Source organism: Sinohyriopsis cumingii, chromosome 15 (assembly GCF_028554795.1).
Source record: "Sinohyriopsis cumingii isolate HCF-2022 chromosome 15, ASM2855479v2, whole genome shotgun sequence".
In the NCBI taxonomy this organism is placed as follows: Eukaryota; Metazoa; Mollusca; class Bivalvia; order Unionida; family Unionidae; genus Sinohyriopsis; species Sinohyriopsis cumingii.
The window spans coordinates 52071084-52097408 of NC_142975.1; the positions used below are offsets into that span (position 1 = coordinate 52071084).

General features: G+C 35.4%; 1 protein-coding gene across 3 annotated transcripts in view; it reads right to left on the minus strand.

Annotated features, from left to right (window-relative positions):
• Positions 1-7613: 7613 nt before the first annotated feature.
• The window catches only part of LOC149781797 (uncharacterized), a 37939-nt gene continuing 19227 nt past the window's right edge, over positions 7614-26325 (minus strand). For 2 of the 3 annotated variants that reach the window (XM_089935957.1, XM_089935956.1), the window contains exons 4-12: positions 25196-25334; positions 23813-23934; positions 20481-20570; positions 17748-17834; positions 15526-15614; positions 14140-14359; positions 13436-13558; positions 9752-9905; positions 7614-9505 (exon numbers count right to left, since the gene is read on the minus strand). In XM_089935957.1, coding sequence (XP_089792083.1) covers positions 9316-9505; positions 9752-9905; positions 13436-13558; positions 14140-14359; positions 15526-15614; positions 17748-17834; positions 20481-20570; positions 23813-23934; positions 25196-25334 — 1214 coding nt within the window. In that variant the 3' untranslated portion in view covers positions 7614-9315. The remainder of the gene's footprint in view (positions 9506-9751; positions 9906-13435; positions 13559-14139; positions 14360-15525; positions 15615-17747; positions 17835-20480; positions 20571-23812; positions 23935-25195; positions 25335-26325) is intronic. The other variant, XR_016414786.1, reaches the window with a different exon arrangement.

Here is a 26325-nt window from a genome sequence, read left to right on the forward strand (position 1 = left end):
CTATGTTAGGTGGAGTGTTTTGCACTTTGGTTTTTACAATTTACCATTTATAGAGTAATTACAGTAAGCAATATGATATTTCCTAGTTGTGTTTTGAAACATAATGCTTCAGATATGATCACTTAGGTCTCTTCCACCATGCTTAATGGTGATGACCTCTCATGACTTTGCATCCCACTAATTTCTTTCAGTGAATGTTTTGAAAGTTTGTATTTTGCATTTTACTGTACTTATATCTACCTTACTTTAGTATTAAATTATGTTAGGTAATTTTTGTTTTTTAAATCTCTTTTTCTCTGTAATAATACATGTATATATATAGATGGTCGCCTTGAACTTTTACTCATCAATTACATAATATAACAAGGCTGGTAAAATATTTCTGTATTGAAGAGCTATAAATGGTGATACATATTAAAAAAGATGACTCTTATTAGACATCTTTATTTTAATATTTTTATCTTCTGATTTTCTTAAATAAAGCTCAAATATTTAAATATTGCCTGAAATGCACCATTGTTCTTTAGGTGAACATGAACTTGCACTATAATTTATAATGTAATCTTTGACAAGCAGAATTATGCACATCACTTACATATGTATTGAACTACTATTTCTAGGGCTGTCATGAAAATCAAGGGTGAATATAGGACACACAGTACTAATTATATGGACAAATGGGAACCAGCCTGGATATGGGTGAAGATAAAATAGAGTATATATGGGTTTGGCTGAACAGAATTGGTTAATAATGTAAGTTACGTTTTAGGAAAAAGATTCTTTTGAGAGCTTATCCTAGTTGTAAGTGCAACAAAATAGAGACATGGTTTTATTGATGGAATTTCAGTCCTGTAGAGTCTTGAGTCTGGAACACTCATTACTAAAATTAGCACCTGACTCTTTGGTGCAGAACTGAAAGCACATGCAGGTCCTGAAAATGCCACTGCTCATATCCTTTCCTCTACACAGAAGCTGACATCCAGGTTTCATCTATACTGATAAAAATAGGTTTGACCATGAGCACACAGAAATTTTAAGTTATTTAATTTTTATTATCATGGTCTGTGCATAGGTTTACTATGGGAACTGAATTAGTACTGTGAGTCCTAATTAATATAATTAATTTACACTGTTGATCCCCTTGACACCACTATACTACCCAATCATTTACAAGTAAATTATTTTTTGTCAGCTTTAAGCTGTCTCTATACTAAGGCCACTCCTTAACTAGGTTAAAAACCATCCTGTATGATATCACGTAGAATTTTATTGAATGTAAACTACTTAAGTTTACGGGGCCCCGAGTGGTCTAAAGCGCTCTCTGTTACGGATCACATGCCATCTGACCTCTGTCTGTGTGGGTTCGAGTCTCGGATTTGGCCAATGTGGGTATGTGAGAAAGCTTGCCAGTAGCTTCTCGTGGGTTGGTGATTCTTTCCGAGGGTTTTCTGGGTTCTTCCTCTGCCATTAATACTGGCCACCATGTATTGCCTATCGTATGCTGAAAAATGGCATTAAACCCTACAACATCAACAACAACTTAAGTTTCCATTGATTTTCATAACTTAACACTAATAGTCATGTTGGCTCAAATACTAGTATGGGATGGTCTTTGAGGACACCAGAGAAAACCACTGACTTATGACTGGCAACCTTGTACCCTTGCACAAGCTTAAACTGGGGACTGAATCCTGGACAACATAGGTGCAAAGATAGTATGTTACCACTGTGTGCTTTGATCCCTAACTATGAATGATGCCAATGATTTAAGTTTATATTTGACAAGATATTATCAAAGGATTTGAAACATTTTGGTTAAACAACCACATTTGAGAATGTAATGGGAACATTTTGGTTTGCAGATTATCTTTCTTCAATATTGAGCATACATCAGATATCCTGAATGTAAGATTGGCACCAATTTTTTAAAGGATGAACTAGATATTATAAGAAGTCTTTTAGTGAAAACTCCATGTTGACTTGACCACCCAATCAGAAGGAGCCATGGTAACAAGAATTTCATGATGGATGCCATGATGGTAATGTTGGACATCAGAAGAGCTAGCAATATGATTTTCAGGAAGGCTAACATGATGGCCATACTGGATTTCAGATTGGCACCATATTCATTTAGAATCAATTAGACGTCATAAATCGTCTGGTGAAAACTGGATGTCAGTATGATTTTCTCTCTTGAAGAAGTTGAGATAAACATGATTTTAAAGATGGCCACCATGGCAAATAGGAGTTGATGGATGAAATGCCACCAATACAGGGTTCATACAGATCAGGAGAACTGAAATTCCATGACTTTTCAATTTTCAATGACTACTCATGGTATCAACTGTTCTACTCCAGTTACCAATTTAAGTACAAGAAACAAATGCAAAAACAATACAGAAATAAATGTAATGAAATATGAAAAGGAAATGATATTCTTTAAAAAGTCATTGTAACTGGACCCAGATGTTAACCATTGCTCTTTACCTTCCACATTTTCTTCTCCAGCAGCAGCTCCAGTGCTTTCACTTCAGAGCTGCTGCCTGGATTTTATCTAATGGGGGAGGGGCCTCCCACTTGTTAATGAAAATAAGGGGGACAACAAAATGGAGGGAGGAGAAAATGGCCATAGTTTACTATTTACTTATCACTTCAATATCCATCTTTCTTTCTCCCAGCTACACTCTGTAGGAGTCCTATCAAAATTAAATTTTTTTAAAAGTGTTGCCGCTGTCAATTTTTCTGAGTTAAATCTGGGGCATACACACACACACACACACACACCTGGCTTAGCAAGGTAGAACAAGTTTAGAAAGTGTTCCTTGTGGTCATTATGTAAAAATTTTCACAGCTTGCAGTTAATGTCTTTAGATTCTTTGGCTCCAAACTAAGATTTTTCACTACCAATTTCTGCTTAAGTTTCACTTTCTTGAATCAGTGATTTACTGACTACTATGCCAGATTTCCTATCTGTTCCATGATTCTGTATTAGGATTTCTTAAGTCCATTAATGATATATACTGCTTGTTCAAAGGTATTTTGATCAAATAAATATATTTAATTCCTAATTATTTTTACAGATTATGTTTTAAATTTATCTGAACCAGTATATGGTTATATATAGCTATGCTCTTGAATAATGCATTAAAAGCTTTGCGGACTCTGGAGACCAGCAGTTTTCTAGTCAACGAATAGGGAATCTGCAAATATGTAAACACTTTTTATAGTACCCTAAACTAAATAAATAATGTGATATCCCTAAATTTCTTCAACTTAATTAAAAAGACAGTGAAAACCTGTATCCCCATTTGTTCCTATCGATAGTATAAGTCACACAGGTCACGTAGGCATTCAATACTGACTATTTCACAAATGAATGTCATTTTATAGAATTTGTTTCTACATACCATTAAGTGTCAAGTATACTCTTCAATTAGATTTATATACATCCATATTCCTATACATCCATATTCCTTTGGAACGTTATTATTTAAATGCCGCAAGAGGTGCATATGGCGTGGTGGTGGTGGTGGTTAACACCAGTTTTCAGCACACGATAGGCTACACATGGCGGCCAGTATTAATAGTGGAGGAAGAACCCGGGACAACCCTGGAAAGAACCACCGACCCACGAGAAGCTACTGGCAAGCATTCTCACATTGGCTGAATCGGAGACTCGAACCGGCGCAGACAGAGGTGAGATGGCAGTGATCCATAACAGAGAGTGCTTTAGACCACTTGGGGCCCCGTGCATATGGCAAAATCAATTTTAAAGTATGTAGACAATTTTGGACGTAATGAACTTAAAGGTGTGATCCAGTACAGTCCAAAATGAATGTTGCACACTGTGATGTCACAATGAAAGCTACACATATCGATTAAAAAATTGTACTACCCTCAACTGCAATGATTCCACTCAATGTGCTCTCATTTTGACCCAAGTTTAGTACATGGCCACCACTGTAAGAGTCCACAGCGATAGATAATTTTCGTTGAGAAGTTTCTTGGTGACAGTTAAGCTGTAGAGCATTCAATAATAAGGACTGAATTGATTGGTTAAAGAAAATTAGTGTTAAATTTTAAAAGAACAATTGTGATTTGTACTAAGGGATAATTCAGCTGTAAATCGTCCCTGATTGTACATTAAAATTAACCTTGTATTGATTTACTCTGAAAAGAAAACAAAATCCAGGTGAATCAAAGAATATAAATCTGTATTATCATTCATTGTTTCAACTGTACTCTTTCATATACCTGAAAATTTAGTCGTAAATAAAATTTCAAGACAATACTTTAAAACACTCCTCCAGAACACGAGTTAATCCATATTTATAAGTAAACAGATTGGCCTTAACAATCCCTTACTCCCTCCAGGAGTCGTTCAGGAGCCATTAACCAGTCAACATCGCATAAGCATTACTCCCGTGCATCCACGTGCGGCTTGAGATTAAAAACTAAGGTCGGTGATGAGCCACCAGCCAGACAAGGACAAGTGTTTAAAGTATTGCCGTGGATAGCAAGGAATATTGTAGAAAGTTTACACTGGGGACGGAACAGAGACATTGGCAGAATACAGTGGAGTTGGACTCTAAGAGGCAAAATTAATAATAATAATAATAAAGGGTGGAATTTAGCTACTCAACATGGCGGCGGAATTACCAACCCACCTCGATGTAGTGAAGCAAAAGATCTTCATTATGAGACCAACACTTATTGGCACTTCTTACGGACTGTAAAACCATCAGCATAGAGCCTGGGGGGAGCCACACTGCAAGGACAATAGGAAGCCAGACCAGGACAGCGGTGGATAGAACGGACTGAAAAAGAGGTGGGCAAAATTAGTCACAAAATGGGGGCTGCGAGAACTCCTATTGGAATGTACAGGAAGGCATCACTCTATGAATGTACCGGAGTCAAGCCACCGCGGTTACCTTGGGTTGGAGCAGTACTCAGAATTGTGGCTCAGAAGTGGAGCTGACGACCCAAGAAGATTTTAGCAAAGGACTTGGGTGTGAAAAGGCCCAGAATACAAACGGAATTGCCTGAATGACAAGTAGGTTTACTTTGGCTTTCATTTTGACCCCCGAAAGCCTTATTAGGCAAAAACTCTGGCCCTGAAAAGAGTCAGATTGGTAAGCTGCGAAATAACTTGAGAAATACTGACACTACTTAAGATCACAAAATTGTATGGCAACTAAAAGCCAGACCGATTGGTTATATGTTTTGAAAAATATAAGTACGCATAGTACACAAAATTATATAACTTCATAATAGGTAAATTCACAACCCAGGAATATTTGACTTGGATGTGACTTTCACATGTTTGGCATTATGGTAGGGACTGCCCGATAGATAGATAACTTGGCATTGATTTGATATAATTAATAGTACAACGTTGCAGCCTTGGTTCAGAAGGAACCATTTTTTGGCCCCTCGCTGTCAGTTGCTTGGCTGGGGTGCTTTGTTTTGTGTTGTGATGTGCTGTGCTAATAGCGGTTAATTGCAAAAATTAAGTAGTACGCAAACACGTACAATTAAATTGGTCGCACATACCTTATAGGTGCACGCGACCTAAATCCAAGTATATATATATATATATATATATATATATATATAACAATCCCTTAATGAACAGTCCAGAAGATTATACATCTTAAGCTAGTAATCAGAACTTTTAAAATTACGCATCCAATGCTTATAAGTCAACAGATTGGCCTCAGCAAGCCTTTAATGAACAGTCCAGACAATTATACATCTTAAGCTGGTAATCAGACCTATTAAAATTACACATCCATGTTTGAGAAGTTATGAATTTGTCATATGGTATGATGATACTGGTAAAAAAAGTTGATATACATTTGCAGCGTAACCTATTTTCAAGCTTTCAAACTGACTTCAGCTCTGGTTCTGATTGCATGTGTGACCTAGTCATTTCAAAGCTAAATTTCAGTCAAGGCAAATCTGCTAAAATTTTCACTTTTAAAACTTTTCCAGCTCCAATAATACCACATAACTCTAAAAAAATAAATTGCCATCACTATCATTTGCCAAACAAAATCATCAAAGATGAACTTCCTGGGATTTATCCTTTTTGGATTTTCTAGGTACCCTGTATTTTAAACATTCATTGTAAAACTTCCTTAATGAATGTCCAGGACTAAATATGTCAATTAAGCTTTATGAAATGAGTGTTAATGACATCATGTGAAATGGGGGGCACTATGCAGGATATCTGAATACTTCATATGGATTATGACAATATTGGAATTGTTAGCATATAACAGAAAATCAAACTGTATTTTAAATCATCGCACAACTCAAAAATAAAATTTTCAATCATATTCATTTTTTAACCAAATCTCTAAAATATTAATGACATTCAAGGCCTTGAATTAAGATCTTCATTTCTCAATGACTTTCAATGACCTTTAATCCTTTCATCACTATGGGCCAGTTTTCCAGTCCAGGGGAAGTAAATCCGTAAACAGAATGGACCGCTTTACTGGTCTGGGCCAGTATTCTTCTCTAACATTATAGTACCCAACTATATAAATTTTGGGATACCTCTAATAACTTCCTACTTGTAATGTAGATATTATATTTGGATTATCTCGTGAGTTTAGCTTGTATACAAATAGAAATATCAAACAAAGTAGGCACTTTTAACAAGTTTAACATATGGTGAAATTTGTATACAAAATGGTGGAGTTTGAAGAAAGTGAGCGAAGTGTTAGATTTTGAATTATCAGAGGATTTTACCAATTTCGACCTAGTAAAGTTGGATGAAAATGAGAGAAGGCGTCTGGAGAGGCAATGGAATGCGCTTGTGGATGACAGTGATGACGATGAAGAGGACTTTAAAGGTTCTGAACTGGAGGAAGTGTACGCTCTACGTAATTTTGTTTGGATGAAGTCGGAAAACCAAAGAGATTTGTTTCAGTTGTCTGAAAGAGTTGGACCCACCCGAGTGTTAGATGGCTCCAGGAGAGCTTTGGAATATTTTCAAATATTCTATTCAGATGAAGTTTTGGAAATATTGTCCATCTAACGAATTTGAATGTGACGATCAAACGTGCCAGAGGCAATACAGGTGTGTGGACCGATCTCACCTTGGATGAAATCAAGGCATTTTATGGAATTTTAATTTCTATCTGCCATATACCTGAAAGAAAGACTTGTGTTTCTACTGGAATTATTGATGAGTATATCTAGGGTCAATTGAACAAGTTTTGGGAACTTTATAAATTTTCTAAGAAGTAAATAGATAATTACTTGTATTTTACCTGTTGTGTTACCTGTTTGCACCTGTATTTTAACAGTTGTAATAGATATGCACATGTTAGTCAATTAGTCATAAAATTTGATTTTTAACCTTGATTTTGACACCTAATCCAGCCAGATATCTTTAAAATTGGCAAATTATGTTATTTCAAAATCCACAAATCATTTTGCTTTACAACTCCAAAAGTACTTAGTGTTGAGGACTCAATGCTCCCAGTTACATAGTGATGAAACAGTTAATGACTATGCAAACCCTGCATGTAAGCTCAACTTGACTGTGACCAGTACAGCTAGTAATAAATAACTCTAATGAATGATAAGAAAAAAGTTCATAGATAACATCAGTTTTATTCAACATTTTTATCAAATATTTTAATAATTAAATTTCATTACACAAAATAAGTTTCCATTCGATCAAAACACCTATAAATCCTATAAAAAATACAAAGAGTTGAAACATCTATAAGCTAAGACACCTTTAACATAACCCTCCCATAAGCTAAGACACCTTTTAAAATAACCCTCCCGTAAGGTAAGACACCTTTAACATAACCCTCCAATAAGTTAAGACACCTTTAACACAATCCTCCCATAAGCTAAGACACCTTTAACATAACCCTCCTATAAGCTAAGACACCTTTAACATAACCCTCCCATAAGCTAAGACACCTTTAAATGTATCCTCCTATAAGCTAAGACACCTTTAATGTATCCTCCTATAAGCTAAGACACCTTTAATGTATCCTCCTATAAGCTAAGACACCTTTAACACAACCCTCCCATAAGCTAAGACACCTTTAATGTATCCTCCTATAAGCTAAGACACCCTTAACACTGTTGTTTGATGAAGAAGAAAAAACAACAAGCCTTATCTATAGTAATGACAAGATTCCCATGATCTGGCTAACTCTAACTACTTCGATTACACAGGATCCAACAAGACTCAGCTTGCGGGACCAACCTTCCAGTATGACAAGAAAAGCTTAACAAAAGCACTATGAATGGCACAGTATACTTGTAGACCAACCTTCCAGTATGACAAGAAAAGCTTAACAAAAGCACTATAAATGGCACAGTATACTTGTAGACCAACCTTCCAGTATGACAAGAAAAGCACTGTAACTGAGTATCTTTTGCAGAAACTACCATTCTTATTTCAGGGACAGTGACCTTGCCCCTAAAATCAATAGTTTCTTCCTTACTCCAAGTGCATGCCATCCAAAAGGTTAGGTAAAGATGTGATCTGGAACTGCTTAGTATTCTGTCACAGTGACCTTGACATTTGACATTTTATACAGAAATTGCTACGGTTCATTGTCACCCTTTGTGCAATCCATTTACAAAGTATGGTAACCATAGATGATGACAAAAACTGGACATTTGTAGGAACATTTTTCTCATTTTCAGTCACAGTGACTCTGAAGTCTGCTCTTTTTACACCAAAATTGATGGGGCCCCCAAGTGCAAGCCATCGACAAAGTTTGGTAAATGAAGATGCTGGAAACCTCAAGATATTGGTTGGAAAATATTTTTCTTCTTTCAGCCACAGTGACACTGACAAGTGACCTTTTGATTCCAAAATCAATAGGTTTCTCCCCTCCCACTCCAGTGCAAGCCATTAATAAAATGTGGTAATTAATGGTGGTGGAAAAAGTTTTTTATCTGGAAACTAGTTTTCATTTTCTGTCTCAGTGACATTGACCTTTGATCTAACATTTATAGGGTTCTTCTTTACTGAAAGTGCAAGCCATCAACAAAGTTAGTTTGGTAAATGTATATGGTGAACAACTTGAGTAAACAAAATTGGCAAAAGACATACATACAGATGGATGGATGGATGGATGGATGAACATCATATCAAATGCTATTCCCTATGGTGGGCATGTATCCATTCATTTATCAACCCATTTATCTATCCAGCCATCCATCTTTTAACATACACACTTAATTACACACCGACATACATAAATGCATATATTCACATGTTCATAATTTTATGCATCAGTGTAGCTTTGCGCTGAATATGCACAAATGTTACAATACTGAGCACCATGACAACCATCCAACATTCTGTTGACTTGAATCACTGTCCCCATCTTCTCCTCTATTGAAATCAGCCTCGCTCTCTGATTCTGAAAACTCGACATCGGATTCCATATCTGAATCCACAGCTTGCTTTATCAGCCTTGGAATAACAACTGGAATGATATCCTCTTCTGAAACACTAAAATATATTATGAAAATATAAATGTTTAAGAATTTTCAAACAAATATAAAAAATTGACGAAAATTACAGTATAGTAGATATACTCATGGTCTAATTTATCTTTTGAAACTTGTGTGACTGAATTATACATAAATATTTTCATCCTACTAATGAATCCAAGAGCATCATGTAATTTGTACATTGTATCAGATTTTTTAAATTATGACATATACTTGTGGAAATTTACAGCTGTACTAAATGTACCTTTGACCTGAAGTTAGTTTTTTCCAGACTTTAAGCTCCATTCCTCCAGTAATGATGCAATCTGCTCCTTGGCAATATTTAACATCCATAATATGGCCTGTATCTTCATCTGTCAATGTTATTAGATACTGCAAGTCAGGGTCAACCTGAAAAACTGGCAAGAATACAACAGTATAAATCAGTAAGTACTTTTGTTGGAAAGAGTTCCTGTACCAGGGCTTACATTACGTAAAAGGACCAGAGGTCTCAAACATGTGGCCCACCAAGCTTTATCCTGAGGCCTGCAAAGTGATTGGCATCGCAAATAGTAAGAGACAATTATGGCTGAATGAGAAGGCATTAAAAACAATCACAAAATATAGCATCGAACTCTTGCATCAGTAGCTATAAATACACATTTTGATGATGCAACTTTATATAGTAACAGTTACTTGATGCTGACCTTGAAGGTACATAATCCTAAGTTATTTTTCTTTCCCAGATGTCACTTTTAACAAAGATTTTTAGTGAGAGGATGTAATGATCAGGATTTATTATTATGCCCTTCAAAAATTGCTTCAACGTCTAAGACAAGAAAGATCCTGGAAGAAAAACGAATTTTACAGGATAAGTGTCCATGAAATGAAGTCTTTTGGAAAAATGAGTTTTAGCAGTGGATTGCTGCAACTGGATCAAATGAATCCACATCGGCAGAATGCAGCTAGCAGTTAAGAGCATTATCGTGGTCAAAACATGCATCCTATTTCTGTATTTTGTCTTCATCTGCTTCACTTCTGAGAAGACTCTTTGAACATATCTTTTTCCTCAAGTCTGTTTTAGGATTTTATGTCACTGGTGTCATCAAAATAAATCCACATGCTGATGACTGGTATTCAAAATACCTCCACAAGTTGATGTCTAGTAATCAAAAGTAGCATGTGTCATCAACATATCAAACTTCCTCCCTCCACATGATGATGTCTGGTAATCAAAAGTAGCATGTGTCATCAACATATCAAACTATCTCCCTCCACATGTTTGGTAATCAAAATACCTCCACATGCTGATGTCTGGTAATCAAAATACCTCCACATACTGGATGCCTGGTAATCAAAAGTAGCATGTGTCATCAACATATCAAACTACCTCCCTCTACATGTTTGGTAATCAAAATACCTCCACATGCTGGATGATGGGAATCAAAATACCTCCACATACTGGATGCCTGGTAATCAAAAGTAGCATGTGTCATCAACATATCAAACTACTTCCCTCCACATGTTGATGTCTGGTAATCAAACGCAGTATGCGTCATCACATATTGCATAGAAGCAGCAGTGATTTTAACTTGAGTTTGCAGGCAAATGATCTGTGCAGACTATTCACAGAAGTTATTTCCCTTCTAATCTCATCCAATGAACTGGATTGCTATGCTAAAGATTTGTGAATGATTGTCAGAAATAATTTGTGCTATCTATTTTTAAATTGTTTATAATATTCATTTTAATATGATAAAATGTACAATTTATTGATTCAAGTTTCAATATAATATCTGGATAGATGGACTGGATACTCATTTTTTGCACCAGTCCACCATACAATTAACTGACATTCCACTGGTGGGCTGACAAAAATTGTGCATGCTGCTTATTAGTAAAGTATTATGATCTATAAACCTAAATATGGACAGATAAACAACACAGAATCTACATAAATCAATAAGTATGTGTTGTAACAGCTGAGCTAAGACAAATATAATTGCTGAATCAATGATTCTTTCTTTACATAAGTGTCTGACCTGGGCCTGATTGTGAACCGTATATATGTACTGATTATCTCATATTCTTTTAATGTAAGGAACATTCCAAATGAAATCATGTGACTACCAAATGTCTACTGAATTGAAATCAACCAAATATGTCTATAACATAAAAACATCATGGTATTTTCAAATGTCTATTTAGTTCAAATCATGGAACCATCAAATAACTATCCAATTCAGATCATGGGACTACCAAATGTCTACCCAATTTAAATCATGGAACTACCAAAATGTCTACCCAATTTAAATGATGAGACTAATAAATGTCCATTCAATTCAACTCATGGGACTACGAAATGTCTAATCAATTTAAGTTATGGGACTAACAAAGTGTCCACCCAATTAAATGATGGGACTAATAAATGTCCATTCAACTCATGGGACTACCAAATGTCTACCCAATTTAAACTATGGGACTACCAAATGTCTAATTCAGATCATGGGACTACCAAATGTCTACCCAGTTTAAATCATGAAACTACCAAAATGTCTAACCAATGTAAATGATGGGACTACTATATGTCTATCCTATTCAGATCATGGGACTACTAAATGTCTACCCAATTTAAATCATGGAACTACCAAACTGTCTACCCAATTTATATGATGGGATTACTAAAATGTCCATTCAAGTCAACTCACGGAACTACAAAAATGTCTACCCAATTTAAATGATGGGACTATTAAATGTCCTTTCAATTCAACTCATGGGACTATGAAATGCATACCCAATTTAAATCATGGAACTACCAAAATGTCTACCCAATTTAAATGATGGGACTACTAAATGTCCATTCAATTCAACTCATGGGACTACGAAATGTCTACCCAATTTAAATTATGGGACTACCAACTGTCTATCCAGTTCAACTAATGGGACTACCAAATGTCTATCCAATTCAGATCACGAAACTACCAAATATCTACCAAATTTAAATCAAATATGTCTAAGAAAATTTACAAAATCATGGTATTATCAAATGTTTTTTTTAATTCAACTCATGGGACTATGAAATATCTATCCAATTCAGATCATGGGACTACCAAATGTCTACCCAATTTAAATTATGGGACAACCAAAATCTCCATCCAATTCAAATGATGGAACTACCAAATGTCTATCCAATTCAACTCCAGGGACTTCCAAATCTCCATCCAATTCAAATCATGGAACTACCAAATGTCTATCCAACTCAACTCTGGGGACTTCCGAATCTCCATCCAATTCAAATCATGGAACTACCAAAATAACTATCCAATTCTTATAATGGGACTACTAAATGCCCATCCAATTCAAATCATAGAACTACCAAATAATCTTTCCAAGGAAAATTACGACTCTTTTCATTTTTGAGAGTTACTGACAACCCTGAGTAAATGTACACAAGTATTTTACATAAATTGTTTATTGTGTGCAACTTGGAAAAGGAATTTTGGCCAACCTTATACCCAGATGTTACTGTGATATCAGATTAATTAGCTTATGTCATCCTGTAAAAAGGACCATTAAGTCCTTGCAGTTTTCAAAATATATCCAGCCTGTCCGCTAAGTAGGTGGAGTTATTACATTTGCTTTTCTATCCCTTAGATCTTGATGCCCTAGTCATGAGAGTAAAAACAAACTCCTATTTTCAAATATTTATCTTTATTCCCCTTTTTATTAAGACACAATTATACATTTCAACATATAAAATGTGTGAATATTGGATGTTGACTATGCTTCTTTAACTGTGTTGCCAACATTTAAAAAGTTGGATCCATATATCTCGTATCATTTTAAGACGGTTCATGAATTAATGAGGTCGACATATTGTAGGACAAAATGAGGTAGATATGTAGTACTCCAAAACCTTTGCTACATAAATGAAACAAAATAAACTTACCATTCAAACTTCCAAAACCAGTATCAAGGTCAAATGCTGAAGCAAAGAGCAATTTGTCATGGCAACAAAGAGCATCTGTGATCCCAAAGTCTCCTGCATGGTTACATATCTTCCTGACTAAACCTTTGAAAAGAAGACTGTTTTGTGTCAAATTTATCTCCATCAATGATTTAAAATAACATGAATCGTTTCCAGTCAATTTAAAGTTCAAAGTTTGAATGACGTTGCTAATTCCTGGACAACTGTGAATGTCCATTCAAAAATGAAATGCAGCCTACCATGCAACACTATTATAAGCTATTACGTTATTAAAAGGTTCTTTACATCTGAAAATATAGATAAATTAATATATGATCCTGCAATTATTCAACATCAATATTTTTCATATGTTCTACCATCAAAAAAATTCAAAAGTTCAAGGTATATTTTTTTATTGTCATTTGCAACACTACTAAAAATGGGAAATATTTTTTAAGGAAGGAGTGAATCCACTTGTTAAAATATTATTGAAACCTTAAAATAAAATTTATTAACCAGTCAAACAAGATTTCTCTCGTATAAGCTTTTTATATAGAAAAAGCAAATTTTGAAAGTAACAAATGCTGTCTCGCATTTTTAGACAAAACAATGGTCTGATGGAAAAAGTAAACAAAAGAAAACACAGTTAAAGTGAGGTTTATATTTACACACTTCTAGCACCTGACCTTTCTTCCAATTTAAGACCTTGATGTTGATTCCATCATCGCCATAGAAGATATAGTCCTTTGTGGCCGCAAGTGATCGAACGTACCGTGGAGTTAAATGCCTACCACTGGTACTCTGGAGATTTTCTGATGCAAACAGGCAAATGAGACTTCGATCACGAATCTCATGAACTTTGATCTCACCAGATGATGTTGAAGTGGCCACTGTATTACCTATCAGCTGTAATATGCAAATTATATCATATATTGTTATAAACTGTTGCCAACATTTCAATTTAGATAGTATAAACCTTATTTCAAAAAGTTACTTAGAGTAGACACAAAAGTACCGTTATTATTTACGTTTCTTCAGTCTCCTTTGATTTCAATACTTATAATAAATGATGCTGTCATCAATGCCAGCATGGCAACATTACCATGGATGAAACAAAGGGTAGGTGTAAATTAGTGTTTTCATTTCACCTCAGTTAATCAGGGTTGGGTCCTCATCAGAAAGATTCAGCCAGTTGGAGGACACCATCTGTAGGAAAAATGACTCAGCTGGTTGGGGGACAGACAGTTGGGGGCCTGCAGGAACAACTGTTAGTTACTTAAGAATGCCCGATTCTTATGTCATCTTAGACCCCAACCCCATAAGGTCCGCTCCAAATGGTGGTTTTAAGGTGCACCTGCCATACATGGACTCTGACGGTTTTACATGGACTCTGACAGCTTGCAGCTCGACTGCTCTTATCCTAACAACCTATATTTTTTACTGAACATTTCATTCAACTACTGATTTTTTAAAATCACAAAAGGCAATGGATCTACCAATGTCGATAGATAATTGTGACAATTATGATAAAAAAAGGTGTATTGGTCAGATTGGCAACAGCTGACAGTTGAACCAAGACTGAATAAAGTGCTATTCATTTATAAAAATTAACAAATGAATCTGAAATAAAACTTGTACATGTCTTGGGTAAAAACAGAGTATCATGTGACTGTATGAATAAAATGTTAATGAATGCACCAACTAATGTAAATAAAACCCAGTCCTGAGCCTCACTCAGTGTGGGGGGAAATAGGCTCAACTGACCTTAAAACTAGATGTCTTCAACAGTCATTGCAACAGCACGCCCAACTGGCTGGCACCCAATCGGCTGACAGTCTACATCATTTCCACAAATAATAGGGCACATCTATCAACCAATATGCAACAGCACTGTGGCAACCATTCAACAGCATCTAGTGAAACTAAATGGACTGCACCCGATAAATCTGTAGGTGTTATTGGACTGTTTTGACCCTAAGTGTTTAAATATGTATGTTATATAAAATGTTAAATACTCAAATGTTTCAGGAACAATAGTTTTTAAAGTAGCTGAAAGTTGCTGGATTACTTACACATAATGCTGTAACGGCATCATCATGTGCTCGTAAAGACTGGATGTTTATTGAGGTCACCACATCCCAGAGTTCTAGCTTTCCTCCATCTGAAATGCAAATATTTGCTTAATCTTTTAATCCTATGGGTTCATTTGCATGAATCATCTTAAAATGATGTTGATATGTCATACTGGTCAGGTTTGATCATATTCAACAACCCTGTTATATCTGTCATACCAGACCAATCTGATCATAGTCCACAATCATATTATATTTGTCATACTAACCTAAGCAGACTACAATAAACAATTGTGTTAATCTGTCATATTGACCTAAATTGATCAGCGTCCACAATCATGTTATGTCACACTGATCTAATCCGATAATAGTCTACATACTGACCCAAACATCACCATTCATGTACTATCTGTAATTCTGATCCAATTTAATCATAGTCAACAATCGTGCTGTGTCATAGGGACCTAATTTGATCATAGTCAACCATCATGTTGTATGTCATACTGACCTAATTTGATCAGTCAACACTCATGTTATATGTCATTCTGATCTAATTTGATCATGGTCAACAATCATGCTTTGTCATACTGATCTAATTTGATCATAGTCAACAATCATGTTGCATGTCATACTGACTTAATTTGATCAGTCAACAATCATGTCATTATGACATTCTGATCTAATTTGATCAGTCAACAACAATGTTATATGTCATAGTGATTATTTGATCATAATGATGTTATATTTGTCACTGACCTAATCTGATTGTCAACAGTCATGTCATATCTGTCATACTGATCTAATTTGATCAATGTCCAAAATCATGTTACATGCCAAACTGGTCAACTGATCTGACCTGATCATAGTCTACAATCATGTTACGTGCCAAACTGATCTGACCTGATCATAGTCTACAATCATGTCACGTGCCAAACTGATCTGACCTGATCATAGTCTACAATCATGTTACGTGCCAGTCTACAATCATATTACACGTCAAACTGATCTGACCTGATCATAGTCTACAATCATGTTACACGTCAAACTGATCTGACCTGATCATAGTCTACAATCATGTTACATGTCAAACTGATTTTAATTTAATCATAAACAACTATCATATTATATTTGTGACAATGACCAATTTGATTGTAGTTCACAATCATGATGTTTTCCCGGGTTCTTCCTCCACCATTAATACTGGCCGCCATGTATAGCCTATCGTGTGCTGAAAAATGGCGTTAAACCCTACAACAACAACAATCATGATGCATGTCATACTGATCTAATTTTATCACAGTGTACATGTTATATCTGTTTTAACAACCTAATCAAGTGTCAAAAAGAGTTGCCATTTTACCAAAAAAATCAAGATAAGTACTGGCAAAATGCCATATGTCAGCGTTCAACTGGAGTAACATAAAAAATGATTACAATATTAGACTGCAAAATGGATGACCTAAATAACTACAGTAAAAGTTCAGTAGCTCCAATACATCAATACTCAGTAGTACCTAAAGGACATGAAGTACTCATACCTGACATTGTGATAACCAATAGTTGAAAAGGTTAAAGATGGGGTAAGAAGAGATGGTGGGGCACCATACGCCATCTGCTTTCTCTACACAGCCCCCAACAAAAGAAGTGAACCAAATAAAGTCAAAAAGCAATTGCCAATGATGCCAAATCCAGCACTGAACACCTGGTGACAAACATTGCAGTACATTGGAGTAGAGATTTTAATTTCCCTCATTGCTGTAGGTATCAGAGCTTATTTGCTAACATTAATGTGGTTAACACATATAAGCCAACAATGACGGTCTTTTAATTTCTGCAATACTTTTTGAGAAAAATACAGACAAACTTAAACGCTCATTTAGTTTTTGTATTCATAAATGACTTGTGTGTACAGTGAGAACTTGGTAAAAATGAAATAATTCAACATATTTGATACATTTGATAGTAAGTAAAGTCAAATTTAAGATTTAATTTATCGCTCGACTCGTAGCAATTCTGTTCCAAAACTGCCAACAAATAAGTATTGCATTTACTTTGAAGTTCAGTTCAAGTATGATGTAACATTACTTATCAGTGTGCAATATCAAAGATATCATGAGTATTTAAAAAGTCTGATTAACCAAATCATCTGATGCATGAATGCTGATGTCTATTGGTTATCAATACAATAACCTCTGTACTGACCATGATCTAGTATGTATTACCTGATACAGTGATAACTATATCCTGACCAGAGTGGTAGGCTAGCTTGGTCACTGGATTGTATGTATACACAGATTTAATCTGCTGGCCTGAAATTAAATGTTAGTGAAAGTTCAATACACATTTATTTCATAAAGCAACATAAAGCACACAGGAGACATAAAACCATTGTCACTGTGAGCCACCATTAGAAATTGTGACATTAAAAAAGTGATTCTTGCTTACAATGGCTACATATATTTACACATGATTAGACTATTAAACATAATACACTATTTGCTTACAACTCAGATATTGCTGATGCAAAAGCTAAAAAGGACGATGCTGATTTCAAATTTTGGGACTAGATACAGCAGGACATACAACATATACTCGCTTAAAAGTGGAATCAAACTGAAAACAATCAAGATCCTGATCTGCCAAGGCATAATGCACCTGCAGATCAGGGTCTGTGTTGTGTATTCTACTGATTACTAACAAATTGCACAGCCCCAGATCTGCCAGCGATTTATTCGATAGCAGATCTGGGTCTGTGCAGTTTGCAGATGGACTCATAAGCAAGTATATATGGAATCCATTTTCAAGTTCAAACAATCACTGCATCATCCCCTTATTACTTTCCCTCAGGTTGGAAATTGTCACAAACTTTATTTCTCATTGGCAAGAAAAAGGGGTAGATGAATTAAAACCAATCAGAATCTGAGGTGTAGAGTGGCTAAATTTTGTATTTAATGAAATTATTTTACGCAGACAACATTCTTAGATGTAGTGTATCAACACAACTGACCTTGTGACACGTGTGTTGTGACTTAGTTTTTTAATATAGATTTTTTTTAAAAATCAGTCAAATTGCAACAATGTCTGCAAGTGTGGCAGTTTATAGTGTTGTTTAGGGAGCACTCACCAGTTATTATGTACTTTTGAGAGAGTGACATATGTAAGGTGAAGTTGTGTGCATTTAAAACATGCACAGTGGAGAGAATGGTGGCATACCTATATGCTACATTAATGTAATGAGGATGATATTGGATATTGTACTTTGGAAATTGTACATGATCTAAACACACTGCCTACTAAAATGACTGCTCCCTTGTTCTAAAAAATCAGCCTGAATTAGTCTAAAGTACACTATACATAGCAGCTATTAAAATAGGGAAAATGAATTTTGCCAGACTAGACAATACCAGCTTCTGAAAGTGCAATGAATGAATTACCAAATATATAAAATGTAAAAAAAGTTATCGGCTCTTTTTTATACAATTTACCTCTGAAGTTAAGGAAGTGAAAATGACCAAGTGGAGCTAGCACTTTTTTGAAAGGTGCACATCTGGAGTAAGGCCAAGCTGAGTACTCTATAACCCATAGTACACCCATCAATCATATACCAAAATAAAGGGAATTAAAGGTTCTTTGAATTATACCAAAGATATACAAGGTTTTTTTAAATAGCCAGTATAACCAGTGAGGAAAGCCAGGGAAATTCTTTTTCTTTAAAATCCTAACCCTATGCAAAATACGAAACTGTAGAGCGCCACCTTAGCACTGCGGCATCATGCCACAGACATGTAGCATGATGTCCCACCCAGTTACATTATCCTGACACCAGGCTGACCAGTCCTAACACTAACCTCTTAATGCTGAGTACCAAGCGAGGCAGCTGTTAGTACCAATTTTGCAAGTATTTGATATGACTCTGCCAGGAATCGAATCCATGACCTCCCGCATCCGAGGCAGAGGCTCTAACCACTAGGTCACCAGAGCGATTGACCATGTGACATAATGAAACATTTGAAGAACTTCTAATGTTTTCATATCATTTATAAATATTCCCTCTGTAATATAGCAGTGTTCAAAATATGATAGGTAACTAAATTTTCAAAAGTGTGAACTAAAATTTAGATATGAATGTGCTAATCCCAACTTAATTTATTTACAATATAAGAAGTTAATATCTATTAAAAGGTAAAAAATGAAATTTTTCATTGAATTTTCATTTCAAATTTATGTCAAACAAAATATTCAAAATTAAGTGTAAAATTGTTAATCCATTTTTCAAGCACATGACAATGTGTTTCATTTTTAAATTTTTGGCCAGCTCATAATTAACAAACTGCAAAAATATACCTTTAGGAAGAACCTGAAATACAACATTTAGTTGATGTAATATATAAAAAAATTATTTCTGACATTTAAGTGAAAATCATGACAATTATTAAAAAGTTAGACTTTCCTTGTATGATATTTGAAATAATTATCAACCCTAAAAACTATATTAACAAAATTTCAAATCGCAATACACAACTCACTTTAATAAAAGTAAACTCCAAAGGAAAATGCAGCAATCCAGCTCTGGTGTTGCATAATACACTGACATATCTGGGTCTATGCAGTTTGTAAGGAGTAATTGGTTGAACAAACAAGACAGACCCTAATATGTTGGCACATTATGCAATGGTACAGCTGGGTCTATGCAGTTTGTTAGGAGTAATTGGTTGAACAAACAAGACAGACCCTAATATGTTGGCACATTATGCAATAGTAGATCCGGATCTATGTTGTTTGCAGTTAAGGCAACTTAAAAGCAAGGAAATATAGTAGCTCACTTTTCTGTACCTTCAGAATTTTTTATAATCCTATTGCTTAAACAAGACCTTACTTCCAAGACTATAGTGTTACTGTTGTGATCATCATCAAAATGTTATCATCATCATCATCAAACCCATCTCCCCTTTCACCTGTTTTGGCTGACCACACTTTGAATGAACAGTCCATGGATCCACTAAACACAATGTGGTTAAATGCATCTGTCCACTGAAGTTTGCTAGCTGAAAAATATTAAAATCGTCATCTTAATTCAATGCATTATTTTTTATTAATTACATTTCACTTTGATCAATATCAAAGCCTAATGAAATGGTACTTATATGAAAAGCATACTGAAGTGAAATAGGACCAAAAATTTCTAATGATTAGAAAGAAGAAAAAAAAACCATAAATATTCAAACATTTATTGCCATGATCAATGTATCTCTACAATATGATAACTTTTAGGTTGTCAGTGATCTCTACAATATGATAACTTTGAGGTTGTCAGTGATCTCTACAATATGATAACTTTAAGGTTGTCAGTGATCTCTACAATATGATAACTTTAAAGTTGTCAGTACTTCTGGGATAAACTAGATTCTGGCACATCATCATGAGCACTATAAATGTCTTCAATATTACTTTAAAAATTGAACTCCATGAGCCCTAACTGACAATGAAATTTTCAAAATTATACATGTGTAACTAAATAATACAGTAGTTCCCACTTACAGAATCAATCTGTCTATAAAGAAAAAGTGTCCTTATAACAGCCTCACCTCTCAAGGGGAAAGGGAAATGAATTGCAATAATATATTACTCTGGTATCAGGTTGTTGTTGTGGGGTTTAACACCATTGTTCAGCACATGATAGGCTATACATGGCGGCCAGTATAAATGGTGGAGGAAGAACCTGGGAAAACCCTGGAAAGAAACACTGTCCCACAAGAAGCTAACTAGCAAGCTTTCTCACATACCCACATTGGCTGAACCCGAGACTCGAAACCATGCAGACAGAGGTGAGATGGCAGTGATCCGTAACTGTGAGCACTTTTTAGGCCACTTGGGGACCTCATTGCTATCAGGTAAGGTTGCCTCTGATAAGATTGTGGCCTCTCTTAAACGAGACCTCTCTTAAATAGTACCAGTGTACTTTAGTCTTGATCAAAATCAAAAAAGCTTAATAGGTGTCTATACTAATTACTGCTTAAATACAAGAATGATTATAGAAATGCATTATCATGAAGAACAAATCAGCACAAATTTCATTTGATGAACATATTAATGATGTATTTGTTTCAAGTTGGAAGCTTGTTATATTGCCCTATAAGCATGTCACACTGTTCTATAAGCATGTCACATTGTCCTATAAGCTTGTCATACTGTCCTATAAGCTTGTCAAACTGTCTTATAAGCATGTCACACTGTCCTATAAGCTTGTCATATTGTCCTATAAGCATGTCACATTGTCCTATAAGCTTGTCATACTGTCCTATAAGCTTGTCATACTGTCTTATAAGCATGTCACACTGTCCTATAAGCATGTCACACTGTCCTATAAGCTTGTCATACTGTCTATAAGCTTGTCAAACTATCTTATAAGCATGTCACACTGTCCTATAAGCTTGTCATATTGTCCTATAAGCATGTCATATTGTTCTATAAGCATGTCACACTGTCCTACAAGCATGTCACATTGTCCAATAAGCTTGTCATACTGTCCTATAAGCGTGTCATACTGTCTTATAAGCATGTCACAGTGTCCTATAAGCTTGTGATATTGTCCTATAAGCTTGTCATACTGTCTTATAAGCATGTCACACTGTCCTATAAGCATGTCACTGTCCTATAAGCTTGTCACATTGTCCTATACCCAAGGAAATCTAGTCTGTATCCTTCATGCTATAATTGAAGTTAATGTGCCATCCTAATCATTCATTTATTTTTGCACTTTGCTTCCCATAATCAGTTTAATTAATTCTACCTTATAGGACTACATGGATTACATTTACTGTAATTAAAAAAATGAAAAATATTTAGTCTGTTCCCATTTATATCCATAACCTGGTTAACTGCATTATTTTACTGTAACTACCTAATTCCTAGGGATGTATTGTAAGTAATTAATTCAAGGTTAAATAACATTGGGAACTAATTTTGGAGGAAACATTGAATATATAACTTATTCCTGGGGCATATCATATATAACTAATTCCTGGAGACATATATGCCTAGTTCAAGGGACAAATCGTATGTAACTAGTTCAAAGGGACACACACACACACACACACACACACACACACACACATATATATATATATATATATATATATATATATATATATATATATATATATATATATATATATATATATAAACTCATTCCAGAGGATATATATCATATATAGCAAGTTCTGGAGTATATATAGTATACAGCTGGTTCCTGGAGACATATTGTGTGTAACTAGTTCCAGGGGACATATGGTATATCACTAATTCCAGGGCACATATCGTACATAACTAGTTCCAGGGGATATATCATGTTAAACTAGTTCCAGGGAACATATATATAACTAGTTTCAGGGGATATATGGTATATCACTAATTCCAGGGCACATATTGTATATAACTAATACCAGGGTCATGTTGTATATAACTAATTCCAGGAGGCATATCGCATATAACTAGTTCCAGGGACATATTATATATAACTAGTTCCAGCAGACATATCTTATATAACTAGTTCCAGGGAACATATCATATAGTACTAGTTATAGGGTACATATAGTATACGCATCACTTCCATTTCACCTATGTCCATGTGGCTTAAAGACTCAGTCTCGGCAAATGAAGATATAAGAAAATACTGTCAGTAGCTTCCCGTAGGCTGATTGTTCTTAATGGGATTTTCCCAGATTCTTCTGCCACAACTTGTACCGGCCACCATAAATATGACCCCTGTGCTAAGTCTCTGGAAATATGTATTTATCCCGAGACCAAAACCAGATGCAACATTTGAGGTTTTCTTACCACAGCAAAAAAGTATAAACGTGTGTGTGTGTGTGTGTGCATGCGCATGGACAGAGACTGACAGAGCGAGAGGGGGTTCACATTGGTTTCTTAGTTGTGACCCTGAGGCCCAAACTTTATGCCCACAGGAAATGGCACAGGGGTCTCATTCTATGGCCCAATATATAAATGGGTTGACTTGTCGGTCAGTGTTCACACACACATCCCAATTCTCAAGCATGGTGAGCTCTTAATTAAAAGTTATTTCAAATTTATGCAAATCCATCCATGCCCCTTCTAGCCACACCACCAGGAGCATCATCAAATTTCTATACCACTGTGCAGAGTTCCATAATACCCCCAACTATATACCAAGGTTTGAAGTCTCTATAATGAATTATTCAGAAGGAAGTGTGTGACATTACAAATGCACAAACTTCACACACTGGCAAGATCACAATGGGAGTCTTACCTAAGGTTGCAGACTGCTCTTTGTCAAGTATCACAACATCAGTTACTGAATCTGTGTGTCCCCCAAGGTTCTGTATTTCTGTCAACGTACTCAAGTCCCAAACCTTCACTGTTGTATCTCGGCTGTTTGTGTTATGGAAAAAAATTTGAAAGCAAAAGTATGCCTTAGGAACTACAGTATCACCAAACAAATTGCTGTCAGAATGTAAGGAAATTTGTCTTCAAATACAATGAATGCATGATGAGTGTTGTTGTTGTTGTTGTATGGTTTAATGCCATTTTTCAGCACACGATAGGCTATGCATGGCGGCCAGTATTAATGGTGGAGAAAGAACCCAGGAAAACCCCAGGAAGAACCACCGACCCACGAGAAGCTACTGGCAAGCTTTCTTACATACCCACATTAGCCGAATCCTAGACTCAAACCCACGCAGACAGAGGTGAGATGGCAGTGATCCGAAACGGAGAGCGCTTTAGACCACTCAGCCACTCGCAGCCCCGCATGATGAATGCAAAACAACATAAAGATATACATTTAGATAACAGTTATTGTTTATCCAATCAGAAGGTGTACCTCTAAGGCATTACAGCATAATAGTCACTAATTTTATGAAATAAATACATAGTATTATATTTCAGTGCAAGTTTTTAATTTCAATTTTTCAGTAATCACGTGAAACAGAAATGTGCAACTTCCTCCAGGCATGTGCTGGGTAAGCAATTTCTAAATCCACACCCTATGATATAAATAAGTGGATCAAACCTGGATCCCTAAACTGCTCGACTTGGACAGCCACAAAGTCATGTTATGCCATTATCTCAGTTTTGACAATGAATGTAGCTTTATTTATCCTGACCATTTCAATTCAAATGGACAACGAGACTAAGGTAATTCTGTATTCCTATTTTCTGACTTCTAATTTAGAATTCCTCTTTTATCACATATACTTTTTGTCTCATGTCATGTCAAGTTGTTTAATGTTTCCAACATTTCCCCAGAAGAATTACCCACAGTCTCCAAAACTAAACAGGTACAATTCATCTTAAACAGGAAATTTCACCACTTGAAAGAATTTCATTACTTTTTAATTTCTTTCAAATAAAATTAAAGTTACTGTATTCAAATTTATACAATATATTTCATTGCAAAAGATTTTGTTCTATTATTAATGCTTTAAGCCTTTCTGACAGGTAAAAGTGGCAATTTATAAATCTAAATTCTGACTGGAAGAACTTAGTTCTTGTCATAAATACTAAACAACAGCTATACTAGATCATATTTATGTTAGGATGAGAAAAAAAAACAACTACTGTACCTACTAGACTTTGATTATCAGCAAAACTTGTACAAAGAAAATTATTTCAATTAAGATAAGAAGAGTACCTTGCTGTGACCAGTATGGAGTCAGCTGCCTCGACAGCTGTAATGACATCATTATGTCCTTCAAGGGTAAGTACTTGATACCCACTCTCTTTCAGTGTCTGCTGGAGTGAGTTCCCTTTTCTGACCTTATCACTCTTTTCTAGAAAGCAAATAAAAAAGTATCAGGAAACCAAGCCAAAAAAGCATGTCATGAGCAAAACTGTCTTGCTTAAAGTTTTAAGCCAAATCAATCATTACATAGAAAAGTATACAAAGATTATTTTAGATTTAAGAACTTAATATTTTTGGAATATTTCTACATTTAAAGCACAATAATGCTTCATTTGTACAAGTTTTGTGTGTGTGTGTATGTGTGTGTGTGATTTGGATTTTTAGTGTAGCTTTAACAATTTCTGAGTCATATCACTACAATGTCTGCAGTGTGACAGTTTATAGTGAGGTCAAGCAATGGGGCATCATGCCGCAGACATGTAGCATGATGTACCACCCAGTCACATTATCCTGACACCAGGCTGACCAGTCCTACCACTAACCTCTTAATGATGAGTGCCAAGCAAGGCAGCTGTTAGTATCATTTTTGTCAGTCTTTGGTATGACTTGGCCAGGGATCAAGCTCTAGCCACTAGGCCACTACGTTGATTGATTGACTGATTGATTGATTTTTAATGGCGCATCAGCACTGTTAGGCTATTTAGCGCCAAACAAAGTGTTATTTGTATAATCTTTCAAAACTTATAAAAGGTCCTATATCGACCAGCGATATAAAAGAACAAATGGTTGAAATTAAAAACAGTAAGATGGCAACAGTGCAAAATAAAGCTTCCCGATCAACGGGAGATGTAAATGTTGTATGTTAATGAAAAAAGATGAAAAGGTATTAAAATGGGATGGTATATATATTGCATAAAACTACACAAGGTGATAGCATAAAAGTCAGAGTTTAGAGTAAATATTTACGGCTTTCAAGAACTCTATAATGCGAGTGATATTTATATTATCAAAAAGTTCTTTCATGTCATGCACAATGTAATAACGATCGCGCGTAGGTTGTAGGTCAAAGCACTCTATCATAAAGTGCTTGACAGTGAATGGTTCATTGCAAGAAACGCACTCTGGTGGGTCTTCACCTT